At 42.4% G+C, this 16,784-nt stretch overlaps 1 protein-coding gene across 1 annotated transcript in view; it reads right to left on the bottom strand.

Annotated features, from left to right (window-relative positions):
• Window positions 1-7,833: 7,833 nt before the first annotated feature.
• The window catches only part of LOC137372676 (serine/threonine-protein kinase N2-like), a 127,418-nt gene continuing 118,467 nt past the window's right edge, over window positions 7,834-16,784 (bottom strand). Inside the window, 5 exon segments of the mRNA XM_068036719.1 lie at window positions 7,834-10,013; window positions 11,112-11,192; window positions 12,944-13,051; window positions 13,589-13,731; window positions 16,363-16,480. Coding sequence (XP_067892820.1) covers window positions 9,810-10,013; window positions 11,112-11,192; window positions 12,944-13,051; window positions 13,589-13,731; window positions 16,363-16,480 — 654 coding nt within the window. The 3' untranslated portion in view covers window positions 7,834-9,809.

Raw genomic sequence — 16,784 nt, 5'->3', positions numbered from 1 at the left:
TCCTTATACAATGTCCCACCTGCCCCAGAACCAGTCCCAATGCCTGGTCAGAAATCTAAAGACCTCTCTCCTGCACCATCTCTCCAGCTACGCATTCATTTGCTCTATCATCCTATGTCTGTACGCAGTAGCACATGACACTGAGAGTAATCCTAAGATTACTGCCTTTGAAGTCCTGCTTTTTAATCCTTTTCCTAGCTCTCTAAAATCTGCTTTCAGCACCTCATCCCTATGTCGTTGGTACCAGAGTGGACCAAAACCTGTGACCTCTTTAACCATACATTCTTAAGTGAAGGTCTAAACCCCAAGTTCCTAATGTTTATTGGAAATTATAATGTTACATTCTCTTTCCACAGCTCCCTGCCTGCATTTTCAAGAGCCTACAGAACCCCACCCTGAGCACAATTTGAATTCAGTATTCTTTCTTTTGGGCCTCCTTATCTCGAGAGACAATGGATACGCGCCTGGAGGTGGTCAGTGGTTTGTGAAGCAGCGCCTGGAGTGGTTATAAAGGCCAATTCTGGAGTGACAGGCTCTTCCACAGGTGCTGCAGAGAAATTTGTTTGTTGGGGCTGTTGCACAGTTGGCTCTCCCCTTGCGCCTCTGTCTTTTTTCCTGCCAACTACTAAGTCTCTTCGACTCGCCACAATTTAGCCCTGTCTTTATGGCTGCCCGCCAGCTCTGGCGAATGCTGGCAACTGACTCCCACGACTTGTGATCAATGTCACACGATTTCATGTCGCGTTTGCAGACGTCTTTATAACGGAGACATGGACGGCCGGTGGGTCTGATACCAGTGGCGAGCTCGCTGTACAATGTGTCTTTGGGGATCCTGCCATCTTCCATGCGGCTCACATGGCCAAGCCATCTCAAGCGCCGCTGACTCAGTAGTGTGTATAAGCTGGGGGTGTTGGCCGCTTCAAGGACTTCTGTGTTGGAGATATAGTCCTGCCACCTGATGCCAAGTATTCTCCGAAGGCAGCGAAGATGGAATGAATTGAGACGTCGCTCTTGGCTGGCATACGTTGTCCAGGCCTCGCTGCCGTAGAGCAAGGTACTGAGGACACAGGCCTGATACACTCGGACTTTTGTGTTCCGTGTCAGTGCGCCATTTTCCCACACTCTCTTGGCCAGTCTGGACATAGCAGTGGAAGCCTTACCCATGCGCTTGACAAGCTAATATAAATGCAGTTGCAGTACTTGATTCACTGAGCCTCGGTCAATTACTTCAGTTTACCAGATGACATTCAAAATTCTTGTGCTTAATTTGGCTGCTACCACACTTCTGCCAGAACTATCAGTATCTTATGCTCTGATCAGGGTTATCCACCAGAAACATTACCCGTTTCCTGCTCCACAGATGCTGCCTGACCTGCTGAGCATTTCCAGCACTTTCTGTTTTTATTTCACTTTTCCAGCTTCCACAGTATTTTGCTTTTATATGCTAGCATCTTATGGTAGTTTGATGGTATGCACTTAAAGCTCATACTACGCAACAAAACACAAGCACATCTCAGACTGAAACGTAGTGAAAAAATATAATGCAAATATAATTATGCAAACACATTAGCAGCACAGAAAAATTAAATCAGGTTATTTGAATATTCATAACTTGCACACTGTACAACTGTGTCAATACTTTGGCTACTAGGTCCACACTTGCTCTTCATAAATTTGAATTGAACATGGACAAGAGAGCAATGCTTCGGTGCTTTTGCCCAACCTCAGATCACCAAAAAGTTAGTGACCATTGACTGCACCAAGGTACTTTCCCACCCTAGTTATTAGCAGCCAGGTAAACTGTTGCTTGCATGAACTAGGATTGCAGAAGCATGCATCCCAGGGACACACACCAAGATAAACATCAACTGCTGCTGGAGGATGATCAATTTGGTGAAAGACGCCCTTTGGTCTGCCCAAAATGTGGTGGTCTTCCAGTGGAAAGAGTTGTCCATGACCGAATGTTGCAGACTGGCACATTCCAAGGTCCAGGACTGTGTGCTGAAGGACACACTAAAGATGGGGGCAGCTGCAGAAAAGGCTCAATGGGGTAAGACCACTGTGTACGGTTTCCCCCCACCAAGCTGAACGGAGGGGCTGGATCCATGGATCCATGGTTCTTCGAGCTCAATGATAGAGTCCTTGATTGTGGTAGATCTTGCTTTTCGCCGGGGCCCAGTATTCTTCTTCAACCTTGTTCACTGTAGGAGACTTTTTTCTCTTGGGGTTCATGTGTCTTCAATGGATTCAGAGGCTTGTGAGAAAGAGATGGGAGCAGACAGGAGAGAGATCTTCTCAGTCCAGGAGCAAACAGCTTTCTGCTCAAACTTTCTGTACAAATTCAAAAAACTCAGGTTGCCCAAGAGGTTAGTCATGTGACTAGCTCGTTTGACCATGTCCGTTTGCGTATTCGGCCATCTTAGCAGTCAGCCTGGAATGCGAGCTCCCCCACCTTCAGCATCTGATCAAAGGTCCATTGTGCGTTGAATGTCAGAGAATGGTTGCTTTGTCCTTCCAAACACTGTCTGTTAATATGCAAATGTCTTTTCCAGCCACGGCTGATCTGTTCAACAAGTCCTCCCCTCACTCCAAAAACAGTTTAAAAATCAATGTTCATGACAAAATTAATGTGCCTCATTCTTGGCAGATGGGGCCTAGCATGACACGTCCACACCCAGTGAAATGAAATGCAACTTGAGAAAAGGCACATATCATTAAAAGGGTCGAGAAAAATATAAGATACAGGAAAAAAAACTATGCATTCTCTCATTCATTCGTAAATCCTAAAACTTTTTACAGCCTGTCTTCTCTTGGTGCCAGTGCTGCTTTAATTGCCCCCTTTTTGGCATCCCAATAAACATGATTTTTTTTTTGTGGTAAGTTTCTCTTCTGTTTGCCCATTTCCATGGCTGCCTAGGGTCTTTGTTCCTGCTGGCGTAATTTTAAAAAAAAGTTTGTATTGGCAGGTCTATCCTGAACTCTCTTCCAGTGCTTTGCTGAGTCATGCAAAGGCTTATGGCTTCAGGGGATGGATGTTCACTTTTTTTCTGATGGGGGGTGGGGGGGGGAAAAGTATTCTTTGCTAATCTCCCATTGTCCCAGAGGACACTATTGCCTGAAGATATATGTTCAGACTCTACTGCACTCCCCGTGGCACTTGGACTAGGTAAGGCATCATCCTCACAGTTTCTTGCCACCTAGAGGTCTTTCTTGGTCTCTGCGGGATCCTGTAAATGCTGTTCGCAACTCTAGTGTGGTGCTTCTAGTGTCTGCATTTACATAGGGGGATGTGGGGGTCTAACTTTTCACATTTTTCGAGGTTGGCTGACCAAATAGTAAGGGTTTTCATCCGGAATTCCTTTAACCTGCCCTTGGTCACTTCTTCCCCTTCCCTGTCTAACCTTTTGCCAGCCTTGTGCCTGCCTGTCCCTTTTTGTTCGCAGTGGGGAAACTTACAGTTCACCAGCCCTCTGCTGGAGGGTCATCCCAGCACTGATACAGGACTTGGGGGTGCAGGTTTCACTGCAGGTTGGGGTTTCCCCTCAACCTGGCACATGTGGCAACTCCTGCAATACTCCACCACATTTTTGTGGAGTTTTGGCTGCTGTCTGATGTGGGCTTTGGTCTTTCGTATACTGGCATGGACAGCCACTGTAGTCTCGTGGGCCCTTCTTAATATTTCTCTCCGATACCACTGTGGCACCATTAACTGGTAAACTACTGTCCATTCCTTGCTCTCAGGTCTATGAGGAGAACTCCATTTCCTCATCAGTACCTCATTCTTTAAATAGCAATCAGGGACTCCCTCTGCTTCACTTTCAGACTGGGCAGCCTATGCTAACTCTCACAATACTGGGTCAGCTCTCTGACCACCAGCTAGGGAAAATCCATTTAATTCATTCCCTGGGTCTTCTAACCTTCCAAAGAAAGTCTCAGACAGACAGACCTGGCCATCTGCCTGCAGTGCTAATTCAGCCTCCTCAGGAGGAGCTGGTTTGATCATGGTCTGATCCACTACACATTCAGGGAAACTGCAGGGTTCTGTCTCCTGCCACTGCCCGTCTCTCTGACCTCCTGTGGTCTTTCTTTCAATACAGGGGAGTCCTACCACCTTCACCCCCACCAGATCATTACCTAGGAGCAGGTCAACCCAGTCTACTGGCAAACTAGGCAAAACCCTACAGTCACCAGTCCCAAAACTAGGTTGCACCCGGCGCACAGGTACAGGCATACACTGCCCTCCAATATCATTCACCACCATTTTGGTGGTCACTGCACTCAATGACTACCTCCAACAAGAGAGAATCTAACCGTCTCCCCTTGACATTCAATGGCATCACAATCGCTGAATCCCCGACTATCAACATGCTAGGGGCTACTATTGACCAGAAACTGAACTGGAGTAGCTATATAAATACTGTGGCTACAAGAACAGGTCAGAAGCTAGGAATCCTGTGGCGAGTAACTCACCTCCTGACTCCCCAAAGCCTGTCCACCATCTACAAGGCACAAGTCAGGAGTGTGATGGAATACTCTCCACGTGCCTGGATGGGTGCAGCTCCAACAACACTCAAAAAGCTTGACACCATCCAAAACAAAGCAGCCTGCTTGATTGTTTGTAGATGGGGTGCCATTCACTCCCTCCACCACCGACTCACAGTGGCAGCAGTGTGAACCATCTACAAGATACACTGCAGCAATACCCCAAGGCTCCTTAGACAGCACCTTCCAAACCCGCAACCTCTACCAACTAGAAGGACAAGGGCAGCAAATGCATGGGAACAGCACCACCTGCAAGTTCCCCTCCAAGTCACACACCATGCTGACTTGGAATTATATTGCCGTTCCTTCACTGTCGCTGGGTCAAAATCCTGGAACTCCCTAACAGCACTGTGGGTGCACCTACCCCACATGGACTGCAGTAGTTCAAGAAGGCAGCTCACCACCACCTTCTCAAGGGCAATTAGGGATGGCCAATAAATGCTGGCCTGGCCAGCGACACCCACATCCCATGAATGAAAAAAAAAACTCTGGGGGATAGGTCAGGCCTTTTCCCAGTAAAAGGGATCTAGTGGCCCCTGTGTCCCTGAAAATTACTATGGGCTTGCTTGCCCCATTTGAGGGGTATGGGGTTACTTTCCCTTCAGACACCAAATCCTGATAACCTTCAGGAATCCTATTAAACTTTCCTGCACTTGCAGCCGTAAACTTCCTGGGTCTCACTCGTACTGTAGTTAAAGCCACAGCTTATTCTGCAGTGCTTTCCATCAGGTCCATCACTGAGGAGTGTGCCCTAATTAACCCTATGGGTTTTCCTTTTAGTTTCCAGCAGTCAGCTTTTAAATGCCCTGCTTTACTACAATGGAAGCACACAGGTCTCCGGGTCTGACTCTTGCTCACAGAACCTTCCTTTTAGGTTAGAGGAGGGCCCCCGTATCTCCTGTTTTCCTTTCTCTCACAAGACTGCTTAGGCTCATATCACCTTCCCACCCTTTGTCCCTTTTGGGTTTGTGGGGGTGATTAGCAATGATTCTCCCCAGGAATCCGACTTATAAATTAAAGCAAACTCATCGGCCAGAATGGCCACTTGCCGGGCTCTCTGAACCCGCTGCTCCTCTACATGGGTCTTTATGGAGAGTGGGAGAGTGTGTTTAAATTCCTCTAACAGAATTACTTCTGAGATTCTCATAGCTGAGCCGTACTTTAAGAGCCTTCAGCCACTGGTCAAAAGCCAGCTGCTTACTTCTGTCAAACTCCAGATAGGTTTAATTAGCTTGCTTTTTGAGGGTTCTAAACTTTCGGTAATAGGCTTCAGGTACTAATTCATATGGCCCACGGATAGCATTTTTGGTCAGTTCATAATTTGATGAACTCTCATCTGGCAACAGGGAATAAATCTCATGGGCTTTTCCAGTTAGTTAGCTTTGCAGTAAAAGAGGCCAGCTCTCAGCTTTCTCTTTGTCTTTTAATTCAAGTTTACTTTGTTCCAATTGTATTTTTGCTAACAATACCCTGTCGGAGTTTTCTAACCCCCGTTTCTGCTTCTACAGATTCAAGGGAAAAATGGTTGGCCACACATCTTAAATGTTCAGACTTCCAAGCCTTGCCACATATAGTGATCCCACACTGCTCAGCCATTTTTCTCAGCTCATCAGGCAAACCTGAGGCATACAGTATTTCACCAAATTTTAACAAAAACTTAAAAATTGCAAGCCCTGACTGGAAGGACATTTGCATAGTACCAGACAATGTTGAAACAATGGGGACCCAGCAGTTGCTTCTCCAATACACAGAAGTGGTCAGACCAGTTTTAGTCACATGGCTAACTGGCTGTTGGAAGTTCAAATTCTCTTCAACAAAGGATGTTGGAGACTGTTCCATATCGCATGACTAACCTGTTGGGCAACCTAGGAGCTTTTTTAAATTTGAACTCCCGCCAAAGGGATTGTAGCAGAGAATGCTGTGTGCTCATGGACTGAGAATATCTCTCCTGCCTGCTCATCTTTCAGGGAACTGAAACCATAGAAGACACGTAAACACAAGAGAGAAAAGGTTTTCTATGTAAACAAGGTTTTAAGATGACTACTGGGCCCCAACAAAATGCCAGACTATATCTTCAATCAATGACTACAGCAAACCCAAGAAATAGCAACAAGATATTGCCTCAAACAGTTCCACTTATCTTTTCTTCTGCTCTTTTCTGTCCCTATCTGCATGGTTATATCGCGTGTGCATTACTTCACCCTGGCTTGGGGAGCCACTAGCTTCAGTTGCAGACATGTTAGTATTCAAGCACACACAACCACAAGAAACCCTGTATTGAAATCTTGCTCTTTTTTGATTGGGAACAATGTGGCTTCCCACTTCCAATTTTGTTTCTCTGTGGCTAAAATCCCAGACGTTAGCACCCAAATTTCTATGATGACCAGGTGAGAAAGAGGGCCAGGGCTCCCTTTCAGCCTTCACCTGGTCTTACTGTAACAGTGTTTTATTTTTAAGAACCTCCTTAAAACCCACATTTTAAGCAAAGCTTATAATCACCTCAATAACATTTTCTTTGGTTCATTGCTGATTTTGTCTATGAACCACCTCAGGACACTTTCCAGGTGAAAAAGGTGCCATATAAATGCAACTTACTTTTGATTCTAGGAAGGTCACCCTCATTGAGGTAGACACTCGAATGATTATGGAGCAATGCAACAAGAATACTGTTGTTCACCACTTCTAGATTCTGAAGGATTAGAAAAAGTCCAATCAGAAGGAACAAGAGTGACAGCAGAAACTAAGGAAATGCTTTTCTTCACTCAGTGCAAAAACAGACTCGCAAGAAATCATTTTTCAGATGCTGATGGGTATAGTTTGTTGCATGAGTATATTAGAGCTCCTCTGATTGCAGGTTTGAACCCTGGTATGTGCTGAGTTAAGAGCATAAGAAATAGGAGCACTATTAGGCCATAGATCTCCCAAGAAGATCATGGCTGAATTTGTACAGCAACTCAGCTTTCCCGTACTATGTCCATAGCCCTTGAACTCCATTGTTAGAGCCTCCTTACACTCATGGTCCAGAGCCATAAAATGAAGAATGGCACCTATCTCAAGTTCCATACCTCAGCACCTTGCATGAGGAGGAAAAGCGAGTGACAGAAAGAGAAATCAGAACCACACAGATATTTCCTACTATGTGGAGAAAGTCACATACATGCTTACAATGACAGGATAACCACTACCAAGACAAGCTTAAAGAATAATTATATATTCCCATGTGTCAGGTCAGAACCAGGCAGGAAATGTGGAGACCAAAAGGAGGAATAATCAAAAAAAAAAGCAGTAAAAATAAAAAAATTGTATTGCAGATACACATTAAAAAGAGGACAATAAAACATACCCTACTTAAAATGTTTTAATTTTGTGCATTTATATGTAATGACTGCAAAACCCTTTTCAGTGTTTCTCAACTATAGACTACGCTGGGCACATGAAAATGCATAGTAGTGTACCATTCCAAAACATGCCTTCTTAATTTCTTACAAAGTGCTTAAGCAGCCACTTTATAATGAATATTTTACAATGTACATGGTATTCTCAATAATTTGAAATCAGACCAAACATGTTTAAAAGTGTCTGATAAAATTAGTGCTTTTGAGCTCATCTCCGTACTTTCACCCTGCCCTCTACAACATTAGTGATTTAATTTTCTCTTTAAAAAAATGTTTCTTCTCTCTATACACTTTGGAACAGACCTTCTCTAGCCGTTTATTTTTTTAAAAAACTATTTAAAACTTTCATTAATTAACCCTGCTTATTTACATGTACTGTTCTTTATAAAAATGTACATTTGCTGTTTGGAATATTGCAGTTTTTATTGCTATTGTCACCTAGTGACAAAAAGAACAGTATGAACAGTGAAGAATGGGAAACAGTAGCTTATGTTTAAGTTGCGTGGCTGTTGCTTGTGCAGTTTTTGACATGGAACCTGCTGTGGTTAGCAGAAAGGATTTTCCTTAAACTTAAAATATACAAACCATTATCGACAGTACGTAGAGTGTTGCCGAGACATAGCATTATCTATGTGTTATGATGGCCCAACAGTTAGAAGTCATACTTTTTTTTAAAAAACATTTTCACATGGCCACTGTGTATTAAATGCGAACACTATAAATTCTGTGTGAATGTAAACTAAAATACTATATCAAACTTACATTGACAGCATGTATACATTTCCATAAGAACTTAGAAGCCAAGAGTATTGTTGTCATGTACAGCAGATAAGAGAAAATGACCCACTGACTAAATGATATACAAACTATAAAATCTTTTGTGTTCTTTGATCATGATACATCATAAGTAATAATCTGGGTTATGGAACTTTCAGAAGTGTGATCTCACTGATGGCTAGTTCTTCACACTTAAGACTTAAACTTACAGACAAAACATTCAAAAATAAAACAGATTTTCTTCTCTTCATGACACAAATAGGCCAATGCCTACCATTTTACATTACAGTTCCAGGAGCATGGAGGTGACGTTGCTGTTTGGCAAGTGGCTTTGGTAGGCTTTCAGTACCTGCAAAAATCTGTCTGGAAGCACTTAGTGCTGTCTCACAATGTTAAGGCATATTGCAATTCTACATAATAAATACAATTAAAATTTACAACATTAAGGTAAGGCATCAAACTAGCTTTTAAAATCATTGAGACACCAAATAATGTGCAGGGTAATCAGTTTGTTTCAAATGCACATTGTTTGGCCACACACAGTAATTATTTTATATCAGCAGTCAAGACAGTAGCTGCCTTATGCCAGGTGAGACCATACTGTAGTGTCATCAGCTGATAGCACCTCAAACTGAAGTGGTAATGTGGCAGAGAGAAAGTAGTTCTCAATTTAGCCCAAGGAATGATTCTTACGACACCCTCTCCTAATTAAGGCAACAGTTACCATTTATAAAGTGAACAGATCATAGTAAGGTGAGATTTTCTGTAGTACAGTTACAATAAAGAACAGTGCAAGTCTACACTGGGATTTCCTGGCATCAGATTGAGCATTGCAGAAGAAATCAACGATATATAGCACAAAGAAAAGCTTTCCCAATGGTCCGAGAGGTGAAAGATTCAAAGTTGCCACTTCCCACTGTGGTGGTGATGTTCTTTTAGGGAGCTTCAGTTGCATGAATTTGGAGGACTACAGATGGCACAGACTGCAGTAAAAGGCTGGAAGTATCCATTATTTGCCTCAAAGAGGGCGATTCTGTGAGCTACAGTCAGCTATGAATTCACAGTTTCTACTCCATGAAAATGTACTTGTTACATTTAACACCAATCTGCTATGTAATCAAACTCCTTGAACATTCCCTGTTCCTCCTCGACCAGAATCCTTGGTTCCCGTGGTGGCGTAAGAATTGGTGCCTCTGAGGTAAATTCTTCATCAAAGTTACTGACATCTTCTCGATCTTGAATTATGGGTTGGAATGGGGGCTTTACCTTCTTCGCTAACAAAGCGATCCAATCAACAGCCTGTTAAAGGAAGGGGAACAAAAAGTTCTGAGAAATGTTTAGAGTTACTAAACATATCAACTGCAGTACAATTGATAAGGGACACAAGAACGGGTGGGGAGAAAAGGTCACAGTTCATCCAGCTGCCTGGTGAATTGTGGAACTGAGAATTCTTGAGTGCTTCATCTTAAACAGTCCCCACAGCTTGACAAGAACTTACAAGCATTCAGATTATACATCATGTTGTATAATTCAGTATAACTACATCAACAAGTCCCATGATTACTTTAAAAGTTTAGATCACGTTTCTTCCTTAATTTATCTAACGACGACATATCAGTGCATTACACTACACCTTTAACATATTTATCCCTCCTGGCCACAACAGCTGTTCTCCCAAGACACAATGCACTATATGAAGACTTACACATACACAACTCCCTTCAAAGCCATTAAAGTGCTGATGCTTAGAGATCATAGGATGGAGTATCTGCTCACAGCAGAAGTTTCAAGCTCCTGAAGGGATTCTGAGCATGCCATAACAGCAGATTTAACAGCAATTGCTGCAGTTATACTGCATATGGAGTCAAACCCAAGTGATCGGAAACTACCTTATCTGGAAGGCTCTCGGGAGGTCAGCCAGCAGCTGACTCAAATTGTACTGCAACTCCAGCATCACTTCAAAACCGTAGCTGTATTGCAGTGACAATAAAATTGCAGCATAAAACACCTTTTTCATTGCTGACCTAAAGCTTGCAGTCTTAAACTCTCGTCCTTCTTTGAATTCCTTCCAGTTCCTATAAATCACCCTAGGGAATTTTTCCCAATTGTGCACATTGACATTTTTAAGGCTTACTGGGGTGTGTTAGCATCACTTAAAATTGTCTTATATTCTTATACAAGCTATTTTATTTGTCTCGCGACTGCTGCCTTCCATTTTAATGGTGTTTGGTCAGGTATAATCACATTTGGATCACCTTTCACACTAACCATTCATATATTTTTGCTACCTTTAGAACCCATTCACACAGAACTCATCCACTCAACCACAGTCTCTGTACACACTGTTTTCCCCACAAAATTACAGAATTTAAAAACAATTAGAATATAAACACCTACTCTGAAGAATGCTTGCTTCTTGACATCTTCTGCGTCCCTTTCACTTGCGCCCAGACGCCGTTCTGGGTTCCTCCTCAGGAGCTAATGACAACAGTAATGCCAATTAGTATTTACATGAACCCCTTTCAGAAAAAAAGATGTACAATGGTAGATGTGTAGAAATAACGAGTTTAAACATATAAGGTACAACTAAGTGGGGATTCAACACTGATCCTTGTTCTACACAGATGGATTAATTTCATACAATTCTAATTTCAGTCTCCCACAGCTTCTCAGTGGCTATTAGAGTAAATTTGGTGTTAGACGGTATTAACAGGAAGAGGATGCAATATACTTATTTACATGGAAGAATTTTCAGCAACAATTCATGACAACAGCAGAGTTTACATATTTCAACAGATATTTCATGGATCCTGCCATAGACTTGTCAAGTTTCATTTGAGGATTGTTAATATTTAAAGCTGAGCTCTCTAGATTTGAACTTGCAGCCCAAATCAGAATCTATCTGCATCAAGTAGGTATTGAAGACTATATCATGGTATCCTTCAATTTCTCCACTGCCCACCCCCACCCCACCGAAAGACGACTTTTCCTGAATCCACTGCTGTTTTCCCTTAAGCAGCTTGAAACTGGGTGTGTAGGAATCCTTGTGACCTCAAAAGAAGCTTGGAGTTTCCCTTGGAGGACCATATCTGGATTAACCAATGTTCTGGGACTTCTTGAGGCATCCCTCTAAAATCTTGCTCAGACTTACCATTCTTTTTAGAAGCTGCATTGGTAGATCTCAAAACCTTAGCTGGGAATCACTGTTACACAAGACGCTCTTAATAGCAGAGCAAGATTCCACCTCAAAAGACTGAAGAAGCTCTTATTGAGGAAACTTTTCACTGTGGGGAGGGAGGAAAACATCCTAACCACACAATAAAAAAATCCAATTTGACACATCAACATCAGTGTAAAAGGGTCGTAAGGCTCTTGTGGCAAAACGTCTTAATAGGACATTAAACCACGATTAGAGAGAAACAGAGTTAACGTTTCAGGTCTGTGAACTTTCATCAGAACTGGCAAAGTTTGCCAGTTCTGATGAAAGGTCACATACCTGAAACGTTAACTCTCTCTCTCTCCACAGATGCTGCCAGACCTGCATCGTATTTTCAGCACTTTCTGTTTTTATTTCAGATTTCCACCATCCGCAGTATTTTGCTTTCATTAAAACATGGATTGTTTTTCTGGTTGAACCTCTCCTGATATATGTGGAACAAACAAATGCTGATCAATCTACTTTTAAGATTTATTTAAATACAGGAAACATCTCATCAGGCATAGCAGAAACCAGTGTTAGTTTGACATCTGACAAGCAATTAATTTAAGGACAGCATCACTGTTCTAAATATCAATAGCTACATCCTGAAAGCCATTAATTCACACCACGAGGCTGAATATACAAATATATTTCAGAAGCAATGACAGAAGCTTAAATTACACAAGCAAAAATGTGAATTCATTTATAATTTCGAATAAACTTATAGCCCAGTCATTTACAACCAAGCTAAAAACAAATGAATACTGGTTCTGAAAACTTTATAATGAATGAAAAAACTTCAATATCTGCATCTTTGATTACTTCCTTATTTTGTAATGAATATATTTACATAATGCTCATACTTCCCATCAGTTTGATCAGCACAAATTCAAAGAATGTTTCTCGACTCTAACAAGTGGAACTAATATGACTGATTAGTCTGAATAGTACATTGAGCTTCAAAGCAGGAGAATGTGTCAAAAAAAGAGTAAATTTTCTCTCTGAAATTAAGTCACTTATTGAAACATACCCTTCGCATGACAGAGATGGAATCTGTAGATAAGAATCTTGGATATCGCACTTCATCATTTACAATACTATCAAAAACTTCTTCTTCGTCATCCCCAGGAAATGGTGACTAACAAGACAAAGGAAAAAAAAAATTATACTAGCAGAGACGCACAACACATTTGCAGTGAAATTAGTGTCTTTATTGCAACAGTACTTCTTCAAATCCCTCACGCCATGACATCTCCATCCATTCCTTTCATCCTTCTCATGCCATCTCCATCCTCCATTTTATCCCTCCCATCCTATCCCCCACACACCTCCCCTCCCATGCCATCCTCCACCCACCCTCCACTCCGAGGCCAGGAACTGGAGCCCCGTAACCGAAGTTGGGGGCCAGAAGTGTCAAGAGCCAGCTGCGTGTGCAGCAACAGGCTGCAGGTATTGTTTGACGGGTAAAGCTTAGCGAACTCCCTGAAATAACTTTACAAAGCAGTCATGCATCTCATCCCACTAAAAAGATTTCATTTCCACTACTCACCTCACTAGGCACTGCCCACCAAATGAACCCAACAGATGCACCCCTTTAACTGACCAATTGAAAACTGTCCATTATAGATTGCTTAAATCCAGTGTATATAATGGTCATTCTACTACGCATGCTCACCTCACCAACTAACATCTCATAGATAAGAACACCAAGTCCCCACCAATCCACGGCCCTTGTGTACGAAGTTTCTGTCAGTACTTCTGGAGCGAGAAATTCAGGGGTGCCACAAAATGTGCTTGTTCGATCTCCAAAACCCATACCTGAAATAAATGATGGCAAATAAGCCAATTTCTCATTTGTATACAACAAACTCAAAATAGTATAATTGTTATTTATATAATTTTATTTAACATGCAGTTATGTTATTTAAATGACCTAAGCAATGGCATATAATAAAGTGAACACATTCACATGAATCCACAACTAGACAAGTTCTAAACAGCATTCATAGAACAGTACAGCACAGTACAGGCCCTTCGGCCCACGATGTTGTGCCGAACCTTTAACCTACTCTAAGATCAAACTAACTACCTACCCTTCATTCTATCATCCATGTACCTATCCAAGAGTCGCTTAAATACCCCTAATGTATCTGCTTCTACTACCACCGCTGGCAGCGCATTCCACGCACCCACCACTCTCTGTGTAAAGAACCTACCTCTGACATCTCCCCGAAACCTTCCTCCAATCACCTTAAAATTATGCCCCCTGGTGATGGCCCTTTCCACCCTGGGAAAAAGTCTCTGGCTATCCACTCTATCTATGCCTCTCATCATCTTGTACCCCTCTATCAAGTCACCTCTCATCCTTCTTCGCTCCAATGAGAAAAGCCCTAGCTCCCTCAATCTTTCCTCATAGGACATGCCCTCCAGTCCAGGCAGCATCCTGGTAAATCTCCTCTGCACCCTCTCTAAAGCTTCCACATCCTTCCTATAATGAGGCGACCAGAACTGAACAGAATATTCCAAGCGTGGTCGAACCAGGGCCTTATAGAGCTGCAGCATAACCTCATGGCTCTTAAACTCAATCCCCCTGTTAATGAAAGCCAACACACCATACGCCTTCTTAACAACCCTATCAACTTGGGTGGCAACTTTGAGCGATCTATGGACATGGACCCCAAGATTCCTCTGTTCCTCCACACTACCAAGAATCCTGTCTTTAAGCCTGATTTCTGCATTCAAATTCGACCTTCCAAAATGAATCACTTCACACTTTTCCAGGTTGAACTCCATCTGCCACTTCTCAGCCCAGCTCTGCATCCTGTCAATGTCCCATTGCAACCTACAACAGCCTTCCACACTATCCACAACTCCAGCAACCTTCGTGTCATCGGCAAACTTGCTAACCCAGCCTTCCACTTCCTCATCCAAGTCATTTATAAAAATCACAAAGAGCAGAGGTCCCAGAACAGATCCTCGTGGAACACCACTGGTCACCGAGCTCCATGCTGAATACTTTCCATCTACTACCACCCTCTGACTTCTATGGGCCAGCCAATTTTGTATCCAGACAGCCAACTTTCCCTGAATCCCATGCCTCCTTACTTTCTGAATGAGCCTACCATGGGGAACCTTATCAAACGCCTTGCTAAAATCCATATGCACCACATCTACTGCTCTTCCTTCATCAATGTGTTTTGTCACATCTTCAAAGAATTCAATAAGGCTTGTGAGGCATGACCTGCCCCTTACAAAGCCATGTTGACTATCTCTAATCAAACTGTGCTTTTCCAAATAATCATAAATCCAGTCTCAGAATCCTCTCCAATAATTTGCCCACTACCAACGCAAGACTGACTGGTCTATAATTCCCAGGGTTATCCCTATTCCCTTTCTTGAACAAGGGAACAACATTTGCCACCCTCCAATCATCCGGTACTACTCCAGTGGACAGTGAAGACGCAAAGATCATCGCCAAAGGCACTGCAATCTCTTCCCTCGCTTCCCATAATATCCTTGGGTATATCCCATCTAGCCCCGGGGACTTATCTATCCTCATATCATTCAAAATTTCCAGCACATCCTCCCTCTTAACCTCAACCTGTTCGAGCATATCAGCCTGTTCCACACTGTCCTCACAAACGACCAGGTCCCTCTCACTAGTGAATACTGAAGCAAATTATTCATTTAGGACCTCCCCTACCTCCTCCGACTCCAGGCACAAGTTCCCTCCACTATCCCTGATCGGCCCCTACCCTCACTCTGGCCATTCAGTACATGTAGATTCAAATAGAAGCTATGCAACAGGTAATATGGAAACATTCTAGTCAAAACCTAAAAAATGGGCACAACAGTCATGCAACGACTCAAAATCCCTTCTACTGGTTATGACATATAGCATTATTGTGGGAACATTTATGAAGCTATAGGAGAGTGTAATGGCATCAGGTGATCAGCTTGGATCCTGGTTATCAGTGCACAATTACTGCCCTCCAAGTAGCTGTGGATTCCCACTGCACTGCAACCAGGTGCTTGGGCCACATCATGGTTAAATTTTACATCTTCAGTAACTATTCATTTAACAAAGTGATCATATAGTCACTGTTGACATGGCCTGTACTGTATTGTACTCACATTACTCACTAACGTCATTCAATTTAATTCGACATATTGGACAAGTTATGCCTTACCTCCGGTACTTAGGCCACTCATAAGTAGCAATTGGCTCGGGACTTGCAGATTTCCACTACTTAGTATTCGTGAAAACCAAGATATGTACCATTCTTTGTAAGGATTACAATTTGATTTACATTACAGATGAGGTCAATTCTAAAAAATATTGTGGCATGCATTTTGATGAGATAATTTACACCTACATACTATGTTGTTGTAATGAAGACAGGCCAATAAATAATTAGGTTTGCAGTGATCAAGAAATTGAATACCTACCCTCCTTACAAAGCCCAAAGTCAGCAATCTTGACATAGCCGTCACTGTCCAGCAACAGGTTATCCAGCTTTAAATCTCTGGAAGAGGACAAAATTTATATTAAATCACCGTACACTTGCTAAACATGTAGGAAAAGTTGCTCAAATCCATTTCTACTCAAGGTTACAAAAGTAGAAGACACAAAGACAGTAATATTCTAAGGTTGTGCTCAGAGCATGAAGCCTAGCTATCAGCAAATGGAGACAGTGCTACAACATGTAAGTCTAACTTTCTAACCTGCACTCACTATTAGCAGAGCCTTGAAAGATTATAGCCAAGATGAAATAAATCAAATAGCTGATAGCAAATTTTAGAATCATGGAATGATTAGCACAGAAGGTGGCCATTAGGCCTGTGTCAGCTTTATAAAAAAAAAATTTGAA

Source organism: Heterodontus francisci, chromosome 8 (genome assembly GCF_036365525.1).
Source record: "Heterodontus francisci isolate sHetFra1 chromosome 8, sHetFra1.hap1, whole genome shotgun sequence".
Taxonomy (NCBI): domain Eukaryota; kingdom Metazoa; phylum Chordata; class Chondrichthyes; order Heterodontiformes; family Heterodontidae; genus Heterodontus; species Heterodontus francisci.
This window is presented reverse-complemented; position numbering and strand designations above follow the sequence as displayed.